Raw genomic sequence first — 24,362 nt, forward strand, 5'->3', positions numbered from 1 at the left:
CTAACCCTGAAGTAGTGGTGTACTCTTAAAATGGCCAGAGACTGTTTGTAAGAAAACAAACAAACAAAACCCCACCAACAACAACATAGGCAAGAAACCACTCCCACTAGCTCACAGAAAAATGTCTGCAAATTCTGCTTTAGCGTTATCCAAAGGCGTTATTATAAAAACAACATGTAAGTCACCCATTTGAAATAATTGGAATGAATGAACTTTTCAACAACATAATAACATTCCAAATCAAATCTAGTTAGTTCACATAATGGGTTAATACCTAAAGGAGCAGGTTAACATTGTAGGTAGTTAGTAAAGCCAATGCGGGGGGGAGGGGTGGGGGGGGTCCCAGGTGCTGCAACTGACTTACGTAAAAGCTTCTCAAAAAAATCCAAGTGAACTTTTATGCCAACAAACTCAGGGGTGAAAATATAACCCTGACTAGATAGTCCTAGATGCCATCAACATATTAACTATATTAAAATATTACGATGAAAAATAATGTTTTAAAAAATCTAAAAAGACAAGGATAACACTGATGCGATAGCTTCTCGAAAACGAAACTTACATTTTTTTAAAAAGATCCTCTATATCTGTCCGAGGACAAATCTTTTGCGTCAGTTCATAGAACTTTTCGTAAGTAAACGCTGCAGGCTCAATGTCATCATTCTGTAAGGAACAGAAGTATGTCATTAATCAAGGCACATTTTCCTCTCCTTGGAGGATCTACGGAATCTACAGGCTCATGAAGCAAAGTCGTGACTACTTGGAATCCTTCATCTCTGAGTCTTACTGACTGAAGCCAAAAGGTCTACCCCCGGGCGCTGGCCAGGCCACACAGCACATGCAAGAGAGCGGTGTTACCACGCAGGCATGGTTTGCGTGTTCAAACACTGAACACAGCTGGGCCTGCTCAGGGAGACGCTCCATAGAACAAATATAAAGAAATACGACCACGTAAAAGGGCTCATAGGGGTTTACTTTTCATACTGAAATTTATATTTCAAGTAGGATTTGTTAAAGCAGTAAGATGCTTAAATCTTTCTTGTAGTCAATAAATTATTCTCAATTATTTTCAATCCAAAGGTCTACAAACACAAATGACTTGTCTGGGGAGAGGTGTACCATAAAATATCACACAGCCGTCTTGAAGAACTGAATTTATGAGTCAGTTCTTCATGCTGGCACTGTGCTTGGTCCAGCCAATGTCGACGGGCAGCTCTAAAGGCAGCTTTCCAGAAGCCGTGTGGGAGAGCAGCCTGGCTGTCACTCCCTTTTCTTAACAAAATTGACAAAAGCATCTTGAAGTTCACTCTTTGAATCTCAAAGCATTTATGTTAAAATATTCAGAAAACAAAAGGAAAGATGGACAGAAGAAAAGAGAATGAAGAAAACTTTAACTGTACTCTATGTGACTCAATCTGATTCTGAATCTGAGATCAGTATAATACAAATAATTTTGCTTATTACATAAAAACATAAATAAATCAAGTGGTTTTAGAAATATGTTATTAAGGGGAGGGTATAGCTTAGTGGTAGAGGGCATGCCTAGCAATGCACAAGGCCCTGGGTTCAATTCCCAGTACCTCTGTTTGAAAAATAAAAATAAATAAATAGAAGTATGTTATTAAATGAATGAATACCTTTCCACTTGGAAGACCTAACTCCTTGAGTGCTTGAAAGATCACCTTTTCTGTTTTTCCCGATGCAAAAGTTCTGGTAATACTAGGACAGAAAAGAAAAAACAAATTAAAGTTACTGTGAATTCTGTTTGCTCTGATGCAGATTCAAATAAAACTAGCGATGGTGGCATGGGGGAGAAGAAAAAGTAAAATAAAAATACTTTTCATTTCTAGGTATTTTTCACTTCCCAAGCGAGCTCCTGCCGTGCCCCTCTGGGTACCAGAGCTGGTCGTGCTAGCGAGGCAACTTGATTTTAGGACAGGTGGTCCCCCAGGGTGCTGGTGAACGGGAGAGGCACGGGGGACACATACCATTGGACAAAAACAATAATGCATTTTGATCCTACCCAACTGTGTTCCTAGGAAAAAGGAATGTGGTAGATGGGATGGCAGTTCTGGAATATAACCTCATGTTGACAATGTCTGGCTTGGGGAAAGAAAGTCGAGTCCTGAGGACTCAGACCGCACCTGGGATTGCCCTGCCCTGTTTCACGCTACAGCTGATACGCATTATCAGACATATTTTGTTTGGATGTTTGGCCTTTTTTTTTTTTCTCTGAGCTAAGCATCCTTGAGCTACTCTGACATGTCAGCTGCCTCAGGAATTGGGAACTTTATTATGAAAGTGATAGGTGTTGGGGGAGAGGGAGGCAGGGGAACAATTATTCAATGTTACAGCAGAATCTTGGCACTACCCTAAGACATGGGATTTTTTGAAAAATGGTGGTACCTCTGAACTAGTATGGTGTGCATCAAGGCTAGTAAGGTGGATAACACATTAAGGAGCATCTTTCCTGGTGACGATAAAAGGAGGAGAGAGACTCCTGACGAAAAACGCATCGGCAACACTCAGAACGAACACCATGGAGGAGAGGACCTGGAATCCACACTTGACTATGAGCCACGTGTCAGCCACCCACTCCCTGACTGGAAGCCCAGGTCACTTGTCACCAGTAACATAAACTCTAATCAGAAGTCCAGCCTCCACCTGAAGACAGCGCTTACTTTCATCTGGGAAGCTTGGCTTTGGAAGGCCTCCCCTGTGAGCACAGGAGGGTTTGGAACGGTGCCTCCACGTGCCCAACTTTGTCATGCACGCCAGCATTCGGGTGAAGTGGAAGGCAAGCTCCAAACGTAAGCATCGCCCGCCAATTCATCTCAGGGAGTGGGGAGAAAGTGCACTGCAACGGCAGAGCACAACCTCCCAGAACAGACCGGGAAGGACGAGCGCTAGGTAAATGAATTGCTCAACTGTGCTCAGTCAAAGCTTTATTGTTTTATCCTTGGTCCAAGAATACTTCAAGAAGTCTATTTTTAAGAGTGCTTCAGGCAGCTGTATTCAAACAGAGGGAGGCCTATGAATTCTCGTTAACAAATCCACAGACAGGGTAGAGGATATATGCAGGACATTAAGTAAACCGGCTTCTTAGGATAGAGGAAATGTCCGCATTTCCCCACTTCTCTAGAGTTCGTGGAATTTTTGTACATTGAGTTGGGTCGAGAAGCAATTTATCTGCCCTCTATAAGGTAGGCCAAAGTAGCGACTCAGTCATCTTTCTCCAAAAGGTTACGGCTGCGTTAACGTGAGAGCTACAGCAGGATTTGCGAGGGCTGGCACGGTGATCAGGAGGAAACTGCGTGGAAATCTCAGGAGAATCTCAGTGAACTCGCGCTTCTGTTTGGTTTGAACAGGCCTCGTAAAGGAGATGGAAACTGATCAACGTGGTCGTGAATGTAGCAGGTACACGGACTGAGCCTTGCATGTGAAAATTCCCGGGTGTCAGGCTGGGGTGGGGCTGGGAGGAAGGGAAGAGAACACAGGAACAGGATCTTGGCAGGGGCTTGGGGAAGGACCAGGAAACAGGGAGTAGAACAAGAACAGCTTGTGGGCGTAGGAGGTCCAAGCACTTGTGGGAGACAGAGACACTGAGAGGGAGACAGGAAGTAGGGTGTCCAGGGCCAGGAAGGCGGGAAAGCCACACAGGAGTGTATCAGTGAGGACAAAGGCAGAGCCCAGCAACATGACTGGACAAAAGCAAGAGGTGGCCTACTGGCAGGGGCTCCGTCTCGGGCCCCTCTTTATCACGAGGGGGCTCCAGCTGGGCAACCTCAGTGCAGATTTTGCTCCCCTCATTCTAAGAGAGACCAAACCCAGGATGGAAAACAGAAGCAAGGAAGCCAGGAGACCACCCCCTGCAGGATGGGCTGGGGGTGAGGTCTGGGTGTCTTCACTGCCTTTGCTCTAGGCACCTTTCAGAATCATTCTTGGACCTCAAAATGGGTTCAGCTCAGGGGGGAGAGGGGATTATGGAGCAAAGGTGAATTCTCCGAAGTTTTCAGTTGCATCAGAGGCCCGGTAGTTAACCAGGGTTGTAAGAGAAACATGCTGAGCACAGGCTGGGGGCATTTTAGACACCATCAAGGGGTGTTTCATAGGAACAGAGGGTGTTTATAAGGAACTGTGATTTATTCAGCCCTTAATACACAGCCCCCCGCCCGCAGAGGACAGCTTAGTGCTTCAAAGCTAACAGATTCTCAGTGAGTTTTTGTTGACTCAAAATACACCATCCTCAAATATGAAAATGAATGTATGTATATATATGCATGACGGGACACTGTGCTGTACACCAGAGACTGACACATTGTAACTGACGGTACTTCAATTAAAAGTAAATAAATAAATACACCACCTCCCCCAAAGGAAATGGTATAAAAGCCAAAACCCTTAAGTGGCGCCCAGTCCTATCAGAGTCCTGATGCAATTCCATGTTCCAGGAGCCCTTGCAGGTGACCGAGAGAGCAGTGCTCCTAGGAACTAAGGGAGTCTCACTCTGCTTGTCCACAGGGTTGACAATCTGTCCAAGGGTTTGAATACCATCTCCTGAAACAACCAAGGAGGACTGACGAAGTGAAGGACCAGCAGAGCCAGACCCTCCTGGTAGGCAGGCTGGGCCACGGTCAGGACATGGGCGGATTGTGCAGGAACCGGGCTGCGCTGACTTACCCTCAGGTCTTGGCTCCAGTAACACAACTGTCTCTTTTGGGACTTCTTCTGGCAACAGACCTACCATTTTCCAACTCCCTAACATGGGTTCCAACTCCAGACTGGGAGACAAGGAATGGGAAATGGCCAAAAAAAAAAAAAAAGTGACTTATGAAGCTTTGGTCTGCGTGGGAAGATAAATTGAGTGTAAGTCTGAGAGGAAGGCAGACTGCCTACGATTATGTGCGTTAACAAAGAGAAGAGGGAGTGAAGACCTTCTTCCTCATCCTTCCTGCAACTTCCTGGATGTTCAATTGTGGTTAAAGCCAAAGAGCAGGGGCCGTTCTCAAGCGACAACAATGACCACGAAGCCGGATCCTGCTGAACAGTATGCAGCCTATACTAACAGTTTCCATTTGAAAAACTCCAGAATGAGAGAGATGAAATGACATTTTGAAGTGTTTACTCTCCACATCCATTAAAACATTCAGAGCAATTTCCACCCAGCCCTTGGCAGCTCATCCAGCAGGAGACTTATCCGCTTTTTTTTCTGGCTTGGTATCAACTCTCCATCGACTCTGACAAACTGCCCCCGAATCCCAGATGTCTTGTGTCAAACACCTGTTAATCCTGGCAGGCACCAAAGAGTTCACATCAACGAGAGCCAAAGAAGATGACAAAATATCTAGGCTATTTCTACCAAAAAAAAAAAAAAGAAAAGAAAAGATGGTAATAGTTTTGTATGTGAACATGTTAGATAAAGATCTTTGGAATTAGAAAAAGCTTCCAAGCTTGTGCAACGACGGCTTGATTAGTAGGATGTGTACAAATGAAACCAGAACTCCTAGTCAGCAGGGCTCTGATTGCAATCTGTGTGTTTCCACTTTGTCTGTTTCCTGAACCTTATTTTGGAAAAAAAAAAAAAAAAGCAGGAGAGCAAGGCAGGTAAAAACAGATCCAACTGGCTTTTCTGCTCCTCACAGTCCTCTCTGTGCTCTCTATGTTTGGACTCATTACTTCAACACTGATTTTTAAAAAAAAATGCACTATGTATTTGGCAGTTGGTGTAGGATGCTGAGAAATGTTCAAATAATTGTCCTGCTAGTACTCAATGAAGCAAAAGATTTTCAAATAAAATCAGAATCAGTGTAAAGGTGTCTGTGCCAACAACCGTCAGCCAAGGGTGCTAGTAGAGTTTTTCTTTTTAAACTTTTACAGTAAATGTCAGATTGACTTGTGAGTAAGTTAATAAGTAAAAAGCAGAAGAAAATAAATAAGAAGACAAACAAACAAGCAAACAAGCAGAGACTCCTACATATACATTTGTAGAAACCGCAACAGATGCATATGTCTCTAGCCCTGGAAGCCCTCCATCAAAGGTTAATGGAAAAGAACACTGTCATGGTCTTTATGATGTGCATGCTTTTCATTTTCTCATGAATATTTCAGTTGTCACGTGGCTACTTTAGTTCATGAGTGTTAAGATATACAGAATTAAGGAAAATGATGACCTCTAGGATAACTCTGCTCAACGTGCAAAGAAGGATGCTGAGGGAGTATGGAGACGCTCTCGTGGGGATGTGGAATGGAAGCTTCGAGGCAGAAAGTGGTGGCTGGGCAGAGAGAGGGGGAAAGAAGAGTCAGAAAGGGCCAAGTGTGATCAGTATGCTGCTGCCGAAATGCATTCACTCAAACACTGTGCAGCTGGTGACCTGTCCGCCTCGTCTCCAAAAGACAGAGTGGGTGTCTTCCAAGACATGACTCCACCCAGTAGCTGAGGGCTTTGTTTGTTGTTTGTCGACTGGCTTCTTTGCTAAAGTGTCCAGAGATGAAGTCAACTTGAATGTGAGTCTGAAGAGTCCTAGAAAAGTGGGCTGGTGTCTGGAGAAACTCATGCTGAATTCAGGTGATGGGCTGACGTTCAAGAGTCAGAATACACTCCTGGCTCCTTGAGGGCAGTGGATGCTCTGGGGCCCAGCCCAGCTTCTGGAATTTCCATGAAGTGGCTTATATAAATACCAGCCAAAAGACACTGGGGGAGATGGGTAAAGAGTTCCATCACTACCATCACAAGAGCTTCCAACTGGACCCACGGAGCATGAGCCAACCCTAACGCCGGAAGGAGTGGAGAGGCAGGAGAGAGGGAAGTGTGGGAGTCCTTGGAGGGAGAACCACGTCAGCTGAAGCACCGAAGCCCAGGTGTGGAGGACGTTTCTGGTTCATGTTCTCTTCATTCTTGACACCACCCAGGCTTTACTGTCATTTCTTCCCTTGTCACTATGACCCTGGGCGGAGGCGGGGGGAGCTGATAGCTCTGAAGGGTATCAGTGACTAGGGGGTGTCCGCCCACCTGGAGCAACACCAGAAAAGCCACAAAGCCCACACTGCCTGACACATCCATACATTTCCACCATAGGTGCACAACATAAACTTCTTGAATTTTAGTTAACAGGTGTTCAGAGCAAGTAGGTGAAAGACATTTAAATCCTAGAACCCCACTTATTTGAAGATTAAAAAAAATACTGCTACATTTTCACATGTTCTTTATCGAAGTAGAGTTAATGCTACCCATCCTGAGGAAACAATGTGATTTTATGCCCATAAGTGATTTTTACAACTGAACACAGCATTTGATGAAGTGGTTCAAGCTAAGCTTCCAGAAATATCTTTAGTTAGAGCAATTAACAAGAACACGTAGGGGGCTCCCTGCGTGGGCTGGCGTCACGAGGGCTGACCCAGGCTGCCGAGAAAAGACACGAATAATTGACTTACCTCCTAACTGGGATTTTACCATTTGTGTTGGTCATAAATGCCAATTTCATCCAGCTGGAAAACAACAGTAAAAACTGTTTTAATGTCTCTTAGGAGGAACAGCTTCAATCTGGTTAAAAACTTTAAAAGAAAGTTCATTCAAACAAAGAGCATTTATGCTGAAAACCAGAGACAATTATACACCGTGAGATGAATTTACCATTGTCAGATTTAGCAAATAAAAATAGAGGACTCTCAGCGAAATATGAATTTCAGATAAACAACACAGACTTTTTTACTACAAGCATGTCTCAATATTGCATAGGATATACCCACGCTGATACATGATTTGTTACTTATATGAAATTCAGATTTCACTGAGAGCCCCATATTTTATCTGGCAATCCTAGATGAATCAGAAAATTGGATGCTTGCACTGAGCAAAACAAACTGTAGGCACTTATCTCATCCTTGGTTGTTGCTCTTTAATAATCTACTAAGGTGGGAAGACATGCAAGTTCATGGTAAGACCAGCCAGCCTTGTCTGGAGGACCCGTGGGGACCCCCACCCCCAGCATAGTGAAGCACAGATCAAAGGGGCACCATCTTGATTTCCAATGGTCAGAGACGTTCATCGTCTCAAATTGACACTGAGCAAAAGCTGGCTCCCCTCAGGTCTTCAGGACACACGAGGACCCAGAACATTAATTTGTACATTGGTGCCAGGACTATTATTAGCTATTGACTCCCATTCCCACTGTTTCTAGTTACTAATATTCTAACCACCTGCAGATCATGATGATTTGGTAAAGTTTTGGTCTTAAGTCAAGCTTCCGAGATGCACAAGGGACTACTTTAGTATAAGGGGATGTTTCAGGACCATGGGAGTGAGGGAAGCAGACAGGCAAGGGGAACAGTTACACAAAGCCGGGGTCTCAGCTGGAGCTTTGTACTGATGCCACAGGGAGCTCTGGAGTGTGACTTGCACAGACTTGGTGGCAAGAGGGCTGGCCTCTTGCGTCCTGTCTCAGCCTGTCATCGGCCCTGGCTTCCCTGCAGAAGGGAGGAATATACGGACAGCCTTCCATATCCATGGGTTTCGTATCCATGGATACGAAAGGCCAACTCTATGGGACTTGCATCTCTGGACTTTGGTATCAGTGGGGATCCTGGAACCAATACCCTGGAGATGCCAAGGGATGACTGTAACCCCCCAGGCCTTGCAACTTCCCTTCATCAGCCGGCAGTTCTCTGGAGAAGCAGGCAGGTACGAGCCCTCAGTGACCTGACTCTCACAGAGGCTGGTGGATGGGTGAACACCAGCTCCAGAAAGAGATCTGGGTAGGACACTAATGAGGGCAGGTAAGGTCTGGTGTCCAGAGATGGGTACTGGGGTCACTCAGGTTAAAAGTGGGCTTTCCAACTGTCTGAGACCCTTTGAAATTCTATCAGCGCCAGTAGTTGTAACATCAAAACATCTGCTGGGTTGTTCTTTATTTAAAAAAAAAAAAAAAAGCCACAGGAACTGCGGAGGAAAAGGATACAGCTGTGCCAAAAAGAGGAATATGCAAGACTACATAACTCCCCTCTACTACAACCATGGAAAAACACTGGGGAAGGGGTACAAAAATCCGAACAGTGAATGAGGGGGGACAGGGAGCCAGGCTCTGGGTTAGGCGTGTCCCATGACTGCAGTTCATCGGCCTGGAATCTTATGCGTAGTGTCATCACCTCCACTCACAGATGAGGACGGTAAGACACGAGGCTGAGCACTTGCCAGGAGTCACCCAGCATCCAAGTGGCCAAGCTGGCTTTACAGCACTGAGCCCTTGCTCTTAAAGCACCTGCCAAAGGGGCGGGAAGCGAGAAGCAACAGTGCCTGAAGGACTGACCTCTCCTCCCATCGCCCAGAGAGCGCAGTCCAGCTCATCCCCCCGTGGTGCCGGGCCCGGGGCCTGGCTGAGAGGCAGGCTCATCCCCGCGGTTTCGCAGTGGGGTTCTCTTCTGCGCCTCCAACTGCCTGCCGACAGCCCTGTGGCAGCAGGTGCCCCCGCTCCTCCCGGATCACTGCTTTTCACACAGGCCGATTTGGGTTTTGGCTAGGATCTCTACCCGAGTAATTTCCGTGTCACCTTGAAAGAACAACCCGGTGGGGTTAAAATCTCCCACGCAGCACCTCTCTGAATTCAGGATACAGCGAGCTGGGGTAAGCAAGGCTTGTCTTCTGAATTTCAAAAGTACCTTCGGATCCCTGACTGTGAGCTAAACAGTCCCTGGGGTCAGTCTCCTTTCCCACTCGAGCAGTGGGTGCTTCTCCTGGCCACACTCCCCACTTCTCAGTCTCAGGCAACAGAGGCCGGAGCTGCACCAGCACCTCACCTTGGCCGCAGGAACGCAGACTATTTATCAGCAAGACTCAACCTGGGGACACAAAAGCCATCAGCCCAGAGGGTACCGGGGAGCTGAGGTTCCAATCTCTTCCTGCCATCAACCACTCCTTTCAAACAGGCTTTGGGCTGTGGGCTTACATCACACGTGCCCTGCCACGTGGCATGAGAAATATAGGTGTGTCCTGGTCAACATCTTCTCCAAGGTCAGGAGCTCGGAGGGGAAGGCCGGCAAGATGCTGCCGGATCATTCAGGTTACCTGCATCCCCCGATCTTATTGTGTGCTTGCTAATAGCCAAGCACAAAGGCTCATACACACAACACTCACTGTTTCTTGAGGCAAGTCATCGGACTGACGTTGTTGGCCCTGAAGTTGTGTATTATGGATCTCAGGCCTTCTACCCATTGCTGAAAGAGAAAAAAAAAAAAAGTGTTTTTGGCAATCAAATCTGCAGGAGCTAACTAGGGTGTTTTTCTATTAGACAGCCTGTATCTATTTTGCGTAAGAATGATATACACTCGTCTTTATCTCCTTCCTGCCACCCAGCCATCCTCATTCCTCATGATCACATTTGATTCCTCAGTAAACAGCTTTCATTCTTTCCCTGAAGATAAATGTGGCATCCACAGTCATTAAACACTGGGTTGTCACCAAGGAAGGCTGCCCACTGGTTGCCTTGTTAAGCCTTCTGTTTGCAGCCTGTTTAAATATAAGCCCTTCTCAGTTGCTGGCAATCTTAATTGATTACTTCTAAAGCAACATTACATAATACACGATGACATACTTAGCGGCTCCCATTTTAGAGGATGAAGGCACTAGGGGCATATCAATTCTATTGTGTGATTCTATTTCAATCTGAGAATTTGTTGCGTAGCTTACCTGTCTGGGTTTTCCGGCGAAGCCTTAAAAAGTAGAACATGCATCGATTGCCAAGGTGCCAGAGCAAACAGCGATGTGCTTGCATGATTTCTGTATAAGGACTTGGACCTCGGTTTTAGTTCATAACATCTCTCCATGGATTTACAAGGAAATGTGAAGATTGTGTGTGGCAGTAAAGGAATTAGGGTTTCTAAAGGGCATTTTACTGGAAAAGGCTGGTCCGTGATTTAAGGCCAACTCTGCCCTTGGGGCCAATAACCAATGCCGGGGAACACCACACCAAGCTGCTAAAATAGAGTCACACTCTTGGTAGAATGTTTTGTAGCAAATTGATAATAGGGGTCCCAGCAGAACTGGGGCCCACACACAAGCCAGTCCCTTACCTTCTCAGGTTTCTAGTCTGACTGCTGTGGGTCTGTGCTGAGTAAGGGAAAATATTTTGGAAGAGACAATAATATAACGTACATTCTACCTGCCCCACCCAGTATGGCAGCCACTAGCCGTACGTGGCTACTCCAATTTAAATTAAATAAAAATAAAATTCAGTGAGTCTGTTGCACTCATCACACGTCAAGGGCTCAAAACCCAGCATAGGTTTAGTGCCCACCATACCGGACAGTGCAAATAAAGAACATTTTTCTGTCACTGCAGATGGTCCCATTGGACAGTACGCATAGTATCACCAGGTTTAACACAGGCAAGTGAGTAAGTCACTGCAAGGGCCAGAGGTGATGACGGAGTTCTATAAGTCCGTGTGGTTTTAATTTTAATTGTGATGCAATATAACAGAAAACTTCCCACCTTAACCATTTTTAAGTGACCAGGTCAGTGGCAATAAGTAATATGCACATTGTCATGTAACCATCACCACCATCTACCTCCAGAACTCCTTTTTTTCTGTTTTAAATTTACTTTTTGTTTTTATTTTCTTAGTTTGTTATTGAAGTGTAGTTGATTTACAATTTCAGACTCAGGTGTACAGCAAAGCAACTCACTTACACATATACATACATATATTTTCTTTTCAGATTCTTTTCCATTATATGTTATTATAAGAAGTTACAGTTCCCTCTGCTATAGAGTAGGTCCTTCTTTTTTTATCATTTTATATATAGCAGTGTGTGTCTGTTAATCGCCAACTTTTAATATATCCCTCCCCACCCTTTCCCCTTTGGTAACCATAGTTTGGTTTTCTATGTTCGTCAGTCTGTTTTTAGTTTGTAAATGGAATTCGTATCATTTTTTCAGATTCCACATATAAGTGATATCATAGGATATTTCTTTCTTGTGTGACTTACTTCACTCAATGTGATCATCTCTAGGTCCATCCATGTTGCTGCAAATGGCATTTGTTCACTCTTTTTTAAGGCTGAGTAATATTCCACTGTTTCCATGTCTTAGCTATTGTAAATAGTGCTGTTACGAACACTGGGATGTATGTGTCTTTTCGAATTATAGTTTTCTCCAGATATATGCCCAGGAATGGGATTGTTGGATCATATGATAGGTCTATTTTTAGTTTTTTAAGGAACCTCCATAGTGGCTGCACCAATTTACATTCCCACCAACAGTGTAGGAGGGTTCCTTTTTCTCCACACCCTCTTCAGCATTTATTACTTGAGGACCATTTTAATGATGGCCACTCTGACTGGTGTGAGGTGATACCTCATTGTCATTTTGATTTGTATTTCTCTGATAATTAGTGATGTTGAGAATCTTTTTGTGTGCCGGTTGGCCATCTGAGTGTCTTCTTTTGAGAAATGTCTATTTAGGTCTTCTGTTCATTTTTTGATTTTTGTTTTGTTTTGTTTTACATCAAGCTGTATAAGCTGTTTGTATATTTTGGAAATTAGTCCCTTGTTGGTCATGTCATTTGCAAATATTTTCTCCCATTCTGCTGGCTGTCTTTTTGTTTTGTTTATGATCACCTTTGATGTGCAAAAGCTTTTAGGTTTAATTTGGTGCTATTTGTTTGTTTTTGCTTTTATTTCCATTACTCTAGGAGCTGGTTTGAAAAAAATATTGCTGAAATTTATGCCAGAGTGTTCTGCTTATGTTCTCCTCTAGGGGTTTTATAGTAGCCAGTCTTACACTTAGGTCTTTAATCCACTTAGAGCTTATTTTTGTGTATTGTGTTAAACGTTCTAATTTCATTCTTTTACATGCAGCTGTACAGTTTTCCCAGCACCACTTACTGCAGAGACTGTCTTTTCTCCATTGTATATTCTTGCCTCTTTTGCTGTAGATTAATTGACCATAAGTGCATGGGTTTATTTCTGGACTTCCTATCCTGTTTCACTGGTCGACCTGTCTGTTTTTGTGCCAGTGCCATACTGTTTTGATTACTGTAGCTTTGTAGTATAGAATGAAGTCAGGGAGCACAATTTCCCCAGCTCTGTTCTTCTTTCTTCAGATTGTTTTGGCTATTCAGGGTCTTTTGTGTTTCTGTACAAATCTAAAAATTTCTTGTTCCAGCTCTGTGAAAAATGTCATTGGCAATTTGATAGCGATTGCATTGTATCTGTATATTGCCTTGGGTAGTATGGCCATTTTAACAATATCGAATCTTCCAACCCAAGAACGTGGTACTTCTTTTCATCTGTTTGCATTATCTTCAATTTCTTTCTCCAGAACTCTTTTCATCTTGCAAAACTGAAACTGTTCCCATTGAACTACAACTCCCTATTTCCCTCTCCCCACCACCCTGGCAACCACCATTCTACTTTCTGTTTCTATGAATTTGACTCCTCAAGGTACCTCATATAAGTGGAATCATGCAGCATCTGTCCTTTGTGACTAGCTTATTTCACTTAGCATCATGTCCTCCTCAAGGTTTATCCATGTTGGAGCCTGTGTCAGAATTTCCTTTTTCAGGCTGAATAATACTCCACTGTGTTATAGACCACACTGGTTTACCTGCTCATCTGTCAGTGGATACCTGTCTTGCTTCCACCAAACTGGCTATTAAGATCAAGGCTGCTCTGAACACGGGTGTACGAACATCTCTTCCAAGTTTCTGCTTTCAGCTCTTTTAGGCACATGCCCAGAAGTGTTGCTGCTGGAGCCTATGGGAATTTTATTTTGAACTTTTGGGGGGCCCGCCATACTGTTTTCCACAGCAGCTGCACCATTTTACAGTCTCACTAACAGTGCACAAGGGTGCCAGTTTCCCCACAGCCCCACCACACTTGTTTTCTGCTTCACTTTCGTTTTGATAGTAGCCACCCTAATGGACGTGAGTCCACCAGAAAGTTTCCTCTTTGTGTCTTAGTCGTATTTAACTGCCTCCTGAAGGAGGACTTGGGAGCGAGAAGAGGAAAATTTCCCTTCACAATAGAAAAGGCCATTTTCTGAGGACTGTAAATCGCACTGAAAGCCTCAGCCAGGATGGTGAAGTCAGGATTCTGAGGGAGGAGGAAAAAATGAAATAGTCACATTAAAGAAATGTCTCAGTTATTTTCCTCATCAGACCTGGCTTCCTCTGTCAGGATAAACATGGGACTTGAACTCCCCAGGGACTATGAAGTAGCCTGTTGTTGGCCTAACAAAACCACAGGCCCACACAGAGTTTCCCAAAAAGAGACAGAAAAAGCACAAATAATTTGGTTGGCATTAACTGGGAAGCACCAAAGGCTTGTTATGTGTTCCAAAACACAAAACAATGCCCATGGTTTCTAAGGGCCAAAAAGCAGATAATTTCTGAGGCTGTTCACTGCTCTTTCTGACCATTCTGATTTAGTTGTTTCTAAAAATAAATTACAGAGATACCAAGCTGTCAGGGGGCTTCCAGAATATTCATCCATCTTTTGAAAATACAACGCGGTGAACAATTTGTTCATTTACTGTGATGGAAAGATGCCTGAGGTGGACCTTTGAGGCCATCATGCCAGTGACACCGCTCAGGTTTTAGTTAGTGGAAGTGTCCCCAGAATCCCCACCAGCCCTGACGGGCGCTGAGACAAAGCTGCTGCTGCTTCTCTTGATGATGCTGAAAGCGAGGTCCAGGGCCTTGTCCAGGGTCACGGAGCGGCCGCCGCGGGGCAGAAAGGCAATGAGAACTCCGCTGTCTGCCCTTTATAGCCGGGAAGTCTGTCCTCAGGGTTTGTCCACTCGCCTCCCCCGACGACGTGAAAAGTCCCATCAGATCTTTGCTCCTGTCTGTTATCTTGTACACCTGGCACAATAAAGCCCCAAACCTTAGGAAATACGTTAAGCATTTTGCTTTTTCATTTTGCTTTTAACATAAAATAGGTGACAGGCCAGTAGGTGTCAGCAGAACCCTACAGTTTAGTTGAAAACTTGGGCCAGAAAGTGAACTAAATGCATGTCAACTTCTTTGACTGTTTTCAGATGAACAGAAGCAAAAAGCCCTGACTTAGATACGTCTTCTCTGAATTGCTGAAAATAAGCACGTATGTTCCTAGTCTGCGGAACGCCCCGCGAGGCGCTTCTTCAAGGTCATTCTCTGACACACGTTGCAGTCCCACGTAAGCCTCCACGGTGACACAAGACATGATTCCTGCTGTCCTGAGTGGACACATGAGGCCTGGATGCGGGGGAACCAGCCCACGGGACCAATTCAGTTCCGATGTCCAAACGGGCAGTTTCTGTATCTCCCAAGCAAGCTGTAACGCTTACTGTTCTCTGGTTTTTCAATCTTTTCCAACTCTGTCTGAGTTAACTTAAAGCTTATTTCAGCTCTTCTAAGGAAAGGTCCCTCAAGGGACTCTTGGGGGCTTGTGCTGGATGGTCAGGGGTTGGGGGGAAGGAGGGAGAAACAGGACCTGGCCCTAACTCTCTTCTGGGAACTTTCGGCCTCTCCTCTGGGATTCCTTAAACTTATTTTCACCACGCAGACAGCGTCTGTTTTCCAGAAAAATGACTGAGCCTCACCCTTGAACACTAGGACTGTTACAGTTAAAATAATCCATTTCCTACTTGAAAAAAAATGTATAGAGACGTAGACATAACAAAACTAAACAGAAAAATCTATGAATTTACACAGAGCGGATATCTCACTCCTTTCCTTTAAAAACATTTGGCAGGTTTTTTTTTTTTTTAAGGTTATAAAAGCAGTATTGAAATACCCTGTGTAGAAAAACGTAAGGCAAAAAAGTACAAAGCAAAAAGTAAACACTCCCCCCAAATCCCATTACTGATTTTGAGAGCTGACAACATTTCTCTATTTGAGCCTCCAGCCTCTTCTATGAAGACAGATTTGTCATCACAAAATAACTTAAAATAGTCCCATTGTTTTCCAGTCAGCACCACTCCAAGCAGAGCTGTTGTTCCTTCAGCTCAGTCTTATCTCTAGATTTCGTTCCAGATGCATTCTTCTTAGTTTTTAGTCAAAGAAGCATACTGTCAAAGCAAAGAATAACAGAGATCCCATGACACTCTGCAAGTCTGCTGTGTAATTTTCTCCAAAGGGGAAGCTCAGCAGCATCCTCTCTAATCATCTGGTGTTTGGCTCTTTGTTTTTGAAGAGGAGGCCATGGTGGAGATGGTGGCGGCATCTTAAACTCAGTTGGCTCAGAAGTTAACTAGAGACTTGCTACCTCAGGAGTCGTCCAGGAGAATCAGAACCCCCTGGGAATTGTTACAATGCAAAGCCTCAGAGCCCACCTGTGAAAACTGTCTCCAGAGCTGGGGAACAGAAGTCTGTGTCGAAATGAGCTCTCCAAGTGATTCTTTTGCAGACTCGCCTTTAAGAACCTCTGTTCTAAAACCCGGGCCACTCAGAGGGTTGGCTAACAGTATCAACACGTCCAGGAAGCTGGTTAGAAATGCAGCATCTCCACGCTCACCCCAGAACCACAAGATCAGAACCCACATTCGGTAAGATGCCTGGGTGAGGTTTATGCACGATCCAGTTTGAGACGCACAGGACTGGAAGGGAGCCCTTCCAGCCTGGAGCACCTCCTTCCGCTGCCCACCGAGGAAGAGCTGGGTGTGGTTTCCCAAGGGAGCTGAAGATTTCGCACATGCCCTCAGCTGGGATACCCAGGCTTCTAGTGAGGGCCCTGGGAAGAGCCCCACAGCGCCCACTTTTCTCTTTGTCTTTGTCATCGCCCTCCTAATCTGGGCTGAACAAATCCGCACTCACTAGACTGGAAGTTCTGACCTGCACGTTTAGGGGACTAAAGTTCAACTGTGGAAACAAAATGAGGCAAGATGCTGTAGGTAGTGGCTTTCACCTTCCCCCCATCTGAGCTGTGAAAATCATCAATAGATGGGCCACTTAAATACCTAAAACATGGGCACTTTTTGGGACCTGGAACTCATAAACCTTGAGCCATGCAGGGTCTGTTTAAGTGAACGGAGATAAAAAGTCAGGGCATATTTCAACTGGTTATTCTCAAGGTGCCTAATTGCTTTACTAATTACAGTCAACTCTTGAACAACATGGATTTGAATGCAGAGGTCCACTTCTAGGTAGATTTTCTTTCAGTGGTAGACATGACAGTGCTACATGATGCATGGTTGTCCAAATCTGCGGGTACGGAACCGCGAATACTGAGGACCTGTGGATACGGAGGACCCGTGGATAGAAAGGACCAACTGTAAGTTATACATGGATTTTCAACTGCAGGGGAGTTTGGTGTCCCTAACCCCTGCATCCTTCAAGGGTCAACTGCAATTAGTTTTCATCTGCTCGAACAGCATAAGCCAGGGATTTATATAATTCAAAATACAGCTTTTGATCCGTTTACACTGTGAGTTCTTCTAAGACTACAGGGCATTTGATGAGCAGTAAGATCCACTGCCATGCACTTGGGGGCAAGCCATGAAGCTCTTCAAGTAAAGATTTCCTTCCACAGAATCTTAGGATGTAAAGTTGCAATATTTCACAAATCTCCAGATGAGTAACAGTGAATGTATGAATACATATTTATATTAAACTAGAAACTGAGTTTTAGGAAGGTTTCTGGACTTCAGACTGCCACTGAATGCAGGCAGTGGCTCAGACTCTAAAGTGAAGATACTGTAGGTAGAACCCAGCACGTGCTCTCTTATGACTCTATGTCACCAAGGCGAATGGTATCATTTCATTTTGGTTAGGATAAGGTATTAGCTGGCATTAAATTGTCAATATTTAATTTTGAGGACAGGCTTGGTCCCTGTGGCATTAGACCAGGGTCTGACCCAGCAGGGCCTGGCTCAGGAATGAGAAAACCCCAGGTAGAGATAGAAGAGTGAAGAGGCTAGTGATTTAGGCAGAACTTGACCAAAAAAAAAAAAGAAGAAGAAGAAGAAGAACCTCTTACCCTTTAAATGTGTTCATCTCGGATGCTAAAGCCATTCTAAAATTTAAAAGCAGCTCCACCAGTGTTTGTTTATCACAGACCAACTTCTACATCATGTTAAAAGGAAAATATAAAACGTATTTTCCTATATTTCTAATATAGGGCGAGAAAGAAGTGCAGGTAAAATGTACCATGTCGGCCTCACAGGAGACGAATGTCAGTGTTGAAAACTCCCTCATGGCCATGGGACAGAAGGCCAGCAGGCAGACAAGGACAGTGTGACAATGAGAACCAATCAGGCAAAGAAACTTGAAAGTCACCGTAACCACCGCCTCGAAGAAAGAGGGCAAGGTAAGGGAGAGAGCACGGAATTTCATGCATAAGAAATGAGCTACGCATGCAAACCTACACGAAGCCAGCTGACAAACCCAGGATGAAAGGTTAAATTGTTGAGCCTATGAAAATCACACAGGAGCAAACTACTGAAACAGGTGGCCAAACGGCAATGTGGGTTTTGCAAAAAGAATTTAAAAAAAATCAGTAGACAGACAACCCAATAGTGACCTCTGAGCCCTTAGGAAGCCAATACTAGTTCTCATGAAATTTTCAAATCCAAGAGAATTAAAGGGAGGGGGAAAAAAAAAAAGAGAGCAACCAGGGCCTTTTTTCCAGTGATCTAGTCTGAGTGTCTTCCAGAAAATACACGTTTTCATCAGCTGTTTGTTCTCTGCCCCCAGAGTAAAATGGCCGAAGGTTACAGGAGGACTGTATTAGTGCTGCCTGATTGCTCAGTCCCCATAGGAACACGGCGAACCAGGGTGCGGGCAGGAAATAGACTGTCATAGATGAGCATGTGTGGCTGTGTCGGAAAGATATTAGTGGATGGTCCTGGGTACTATTTACACTTTCTGAGTCAAAACTAGTTGAGTCCCTCACAGATAGTCAAAACAGCCTGTCAGCCTGGCTGGTTATCTTGACACCACGAGGTCAAAAACAACCTCTAAACAGTCACAAGAAAGGAGGGGACACTGTGCTGCTCTTGGTCATCACTCAGACTCTGAAGGGTCAGATTCCCATACCATGGGGGTTTCTGTTCACCATCATTCCCAGGAGACAATTTCTGCATCGCCTATGCCTGATCTTACCTATGACAGCCTGATACCCTGTAACAATGTTCCATCGGGTCTACAGAATCTTTTCCTGGATAACCACATCTAATTCCAAATATCTACTCCAATAAACATACTGCTGAAGGGAATTAGGATATGACACTCCCAAATATGCCACTTTGGTGTAAGAATTATTTTGAACTGAAGGCATCTGAATTCCTAAAATCTGTTATCTGCCTCAAAGCAGAGTCTCCCAACAGAACTCAACTGTCATAAATCCTCTCCCCAGAAGCAACTCTAATCTTCTCTTCTGGAAGGTGAAAAGTTGGCACCATACCCAAACAGAAATTGCCACAAGACTAACACATCTCCTGTCTGTTCTCCTAAGGGCCCATTTATCTTCCCTAAAAATCACCTGCTTTTCCATTAGGGCCCCCCCCTCCTTCCCCTACTAACGTGCTATTTAAACTCGAAAATCTCACTGCTCCTTTGGGTATTCACTTCTTTCTGTGATGCCCCCGTGCACGTAAAATGAGAACTTAATTAATTTATGTGCCTTTTCTCCCATTCATTTGTCTGTTATCAGTTGATTTCACAGACCCAGCCTAAGAAACCAGATATGTATATAGACACATACACATCCATTCAGAAATATAATGCCTTGTGTTCACTTGTGCTCACTGACTTTAGATAAATGACGTACGATGAACAATACATGGTGTACTCTAATGCCTCAAAATTCTCAGAGCAGCTCCATTTCTACAGACCCCCAGAAAAAGAAAACAAGATACTTGCGTTATTTTTACAAAACACTTATTTGACATCCATATGGAGAACTCTAAAATAATTGAAGAATTTTAAGAAAACCAATTTCATGTCAGTCAGAAACTACTAGTTTTGCAAGAGTGCATTTTTGGTCTCAATCACCAAATCTGCAGAATCCCAGGGGTCAGGGGTGAGTGAACAGCTGGTGAATTAAAAGGTGTTTATGAAGTTGCTTCTTTAGCTGATGCCTGTCCTTAACAGTCCCCAAGGTCACTTTCCTGCTGACCTGTACCAGTTGACAACATTGGCAAATTAAGCCAAAACAAATAGTACTCAGCCTCCAGACAAATGTGACCTGCTGAGGCTCTGGGGTAGGCACCATCAATCAAGGTGCCCCTGGCCGGCCCTTTTCTAGGCAGCATCACCTGTTCAGTTCAGGCAAATCACATCTATAGGTAATCCTGCAAACTAAACAGGACTTTCAAGATAGGAGGTATTAAAAAGAATCTCAGTTAGTGGGTTTGAGTTTCATTATCTAATTTTCTATCATTTATGGAAATTCAAATCCCACCCTTTCCTCCCCCCACCCCCCCCAAAAAAAGGGAGGAAGGGAAGAAATTGGAAGCAGGAACACAGAGACAATAAAAATAATGTTTATGGTAAATATGAATAAATAAATGCCTGGATTACACTGTTTGGAGACATCTGGAAAACTATTGGGTTGAATATTGCCTCTGTGACATCATTCTCTGACTTTTTTTCTGTGAAGCAGTAGTTCTGAAAGATTTTGATTTGTGTCTCTTCAATAGACATAAATAACTGAATGAAGGTATGTACGTAGGTACGTAGGTATGTTTGGGCAATAGCTGAACATCCCCACTGCTTTCTGAGGCTGTGGGATACTCCATTTCAGAGAATGCTACAGTAGAGAAACCCATTTCTCATGCTCGTTTGACCAGGGAACCCCCTTTATTTATTTATTTATTTATCTGCAAGCATTTCTCTTTTTTGGGGGGTGCAGGTAATTAGGTTTATTTAATTTTTTTTTTTTTAATGGAGGCACTTGGGATTGAACCCAGGACCTCGTGCATGCTAAGCATCTGCTCCACCACTTGAGCTATACCCTCCCCCGGGAACCCCCTTATATGTGGACTTTTTTGAGGAATCCATTTTGTGGGTCACCAATCTGGGAAGCACTGCTCTGTGACTGCAAGTCCCACAAATAATAACATGAAACATTCACTGGAAAACTACGGTAAAATCCTATCCTGTTACAGGTAGAAGTGGCCATTCCTCAATTTGTGAGAGGTGCTGATGGAATACAGGATGTGGAGTGGATCCAATGCCTGGGTTCAAGACACCAGCTTGCCATTTACAGGCTGTGTGACCTTGGGCAGGTTACTCAACCCCTCTGGGCCTACTTCTTCCTCTATAAATGAGAAGAATCCATTCCATGGGATTGCTGTGAGAATTATATGAGATAATGCCTGCCAAGCACTTTGAACAGTGTCTAGACATTTAATACAAAATAAAAACTTCACTGTTACTGCTATTATTGTTATAATCATTAGAGGCCAGCAAAGTTTTTCTGTAAAGGTTCAGGCAATACATAGTCTGGGGGCAACATATGGTTTTCTGTCGTGTAGTTTTTCAGTTTTCTTTTGCTTCGTCTTAGCAATTCTTTCAAAGTGTAAAAGCCATTCTTTGCTCACTGGCCATACGAAATTGGGCCGAAGGCTGGATCTGGCCCATAGGCTGCACTGTTTTGATTATGACTATTAAATTATTTGCTCCAGGTCTTAGCACTCAGAGGCAACAGAGTCTCATCTCAGGCAAGGTGTCCTGTCCACCTCCTCTTGCATCCCATCTTTTAATTATACCCCAAAGATTAGAAAACATACACACACAGGTGCACCTGCGTTACATATACCTTATGTTCACATAAACGGCATGTTTCTGCTAGCATTATGGGAGCTGTGTGATAGGCAGAGAAGCAATTTCAAGCTAGTGACTTTTTATCTCTCAGGGGCCAAAAGGTGACATCCAAACTTCATATTATGCTTCTGGTGTAATTGGAGTAATTCATTTTATATTCCCCTGGTGGAGTCGTTTGATAACACAATTAGGGCAAAATGAGTGACTGTGGGCTGGGCCCAGAGCACAGAGGCTCTTCTTGGGAAACCCTTCCAGTTCATGAACCCCCAGCAATGACAACATGTCCCCAGGGAAGACCACAGCATTCTGAATAGAAGTGTCCAAGAGGCCGAAAGTTTTCTAAAGACGCAAAGGCTGGTAACAACCAAGAAAACCCATCTCAAAGACCATGGGGATTTACAATTACATTGAACTCCAAGAGCATGTTTTAAAGACCAAGAAAATGCATGTGATCATTTTAATGATAAAATACAGTATATTAAACTCTACAAACATCATGAGCCCAACTGTGTATACAACTCTGTGTGCATTAAAAAGACACATTGCAGGGTCGGGTTGTAGGGTGGGGAAAAAGGGGGATAACTTCTCAATGGGCATGGAGTTTCCTTTGGGGGGATAAGATGTTTTAGAACCAGATGGGGGTGGTGGTTGCACAACACTGTGATGCACTAAATGGCACTAAGCTGTTCACTTTAAAATGGTTGGTTTCATGTCAGTTTCACTTGCATTTTAAAAAAGACACAGAAGAAAGGAAGGTGCATTCTAGGGGTACTTAATTTTCTTCTTTTCACTCTACCGTACTTTCTACTAGAATGCAGTGGAAGCACACGCTCTCCCATGAGCAACTGTTCTTTTGCATTCAGAAAACACCAGTAAACAGTACAAAAACCGCATGGTCCATGCGAATGCTGACAATGACTCTGCTGTATGCTCAGTGCTGCTGCAGATCGGGGAGCCGAGCCACAGCTCAAGGCTCCTTTCTTTTTTTTGAGGGGGTGGTAATCAGGTTTATTTATTTTTAGAGGAGGTACTGGGGATTGAACGCAGGACCTCATTCATGCCAAGCATGTGCTCTACCACTCGAGCTGTACCCTCTCCGCAAGGCTCCCTTCTCACTTTGCTCCTCCGGTTACTCCAAGGAAACCTAACAGCCAAGGTGAAAAAACTCCTGAAACCACACCAAAACCTCCTCTAGCTCCAGTGTCCTGGTTCCTGCACACGCATTCTGATAAGGAGCTTTACTTAAAAAAAAAAAAAAAAGACACTAAAAATTCACATTTGAATCCTTAAGAAAGAAAAGAAGGCGGTTTCAAAAGAAAACAAAGATAGTTTTCTTCAGAATGTCAAGGGGTTGGAGATGTGGAAAACAGAGACTGGAGGCCAGGCCCGGCCCCGCAGACAAGCCCCCAAGGGCCCTGAGTAGCATGAGATTTCCTTCACACTGTGTGACCACAGCAGGTCCCATGACACACACATTCCTCAGAAAACATATTTTAAAGAAATTTACTGTTCCTTCCCACCTCACCCCAAAGTAACTAGGCCCTCAGTTTCTGAAAACCATAGCATCAAACCCTCAGTTAATCAGACTTAAAATCTCCTCTCACTTCACCCAGGAAGAAACCCTCTTGATTTCATAAGCTTCTCAGATCTTCCTCCTTGCATAACTGGCTGAAGTCAAGAACAACCGATTTTCTCATGTTCTAGCTCAGTACAGTTGGCCCTCTGTGTCCGCTGATCTGGAACCCAGACTCGAGGGCTGACTGCACTATGCCATTTTTATCTAAGGAACTGTTTGAGCATTGGAGGATTCTGGTCTCTGTGGGGCGGCGGGGGTGTTCCTGGAACAAATCCCTTGCGGATATTGAGGGACAAGCACACTTCTTAAACTTTTACTTGCAAAAGAAGTGCCCAGGGGCCTCATCCCAATGCAGACTCTGATTCAGCAGGGCTGGGGCTGGGGCTGGGCCTGAGATCCTGCATGTCTAAGAAGTTCCCAGGTGATGACAGTGTTGCTGGCCCAGACCATACTCTGAGAAGCAGCGCTCTGGGCCACATGGTATGACCATATTACCATCTTTTTAGAACTTCAGGATCATGTTGCATCTGTCCTATAACTCGAGTCATGACCTTCGGTCACCTCCACAGCATCTTCAGAATAGATCCCACGAGCATCTCTGCCTGGCACTCAAAGCAGGTCACAGTTTTGGCCTTACTTTCCAATTTCCCAATAAAAAGTGTCTACTCCAGCCCTCTCACTGGACCACCATTGTGGGGCCCAACATTCCTCTGCTTCTGAATCTCTGCTCACGTCCTAACTCCCCTCTGCACAGCCTTCTCTCTGGTGGCCTGTGCACTGTAGACACCACCATAACGTGACCGACCGGCCCTCCCTCTCCTGGGGACAATGTCTTCCTTCTGTTATGGAAATACTTCTCTCCCCTCCCCTCTTCGACCACAGGGCCCCCTAACCTAGCAATCTGATGACTTAGGGATGGCAATGTGACCCACATTAGGCTAATCTAAGGAATTCTCTGTGTATTCAAGTGCCCTGTCCAAGCAACGAACTGGTACCATCCTTGGTGTCCAGTACACATTTCTTTTTGCAAAGAGATTCTCTAAGTCTTTATA

General features: G+C 44.4%; 1 protein-coding gene across 5 annotated transcripts in view; it reads right to left on the minus strand.

The window, feature by feature from the left end:
- Positions 1-24,362, minus strand: part of PLCB4 (phospholipase C beta 4) — a 384,175-nt gene that overhangs the window by 93,134 nt on the left and 266,679 nt on the right. For all 5 annotated transcript variants that reach the window (XM_074346931.1, XM_074346929.1, XM_074346932.1 and 2 more), the window contains 4 exons: positions 10,127-10,206; positions 7,432-7,485; positions 1,638-1,719; positions 563-663 (listed from right to left, as the gene is read on the minus strand). In XM_074346931.1, the coding sequence (XP_074203032.1) occupies positions 563-663; positions 1,638-1,719; positions 7,432-7,485; positions 10,127-10,206 (317 nt within the window). The remainder of the gene's footprint in view (positions 1-562; positions 664-1,637; positions 1,720-7,431; positions 7,486-10,126; positions 10,207-24,362) is intronic.

The sequence above is a fragment of the Camelus bactrianus genome, chromosome 19 (genome assembly GCF_048773025.1).
Source record: "Camelus bactrianus isolate YW-2024 breed Bactrian camel chromosome 19, ASM4877302v1, whole genome shotgun sequence".
Classification (NCBI taxonomy): domain Eukaryota; kingdom Metazoa; phylum Chordata; class Mammalia; order Artiodactyla; family Camelidae; genus Camelus; species Camelus bactrianus.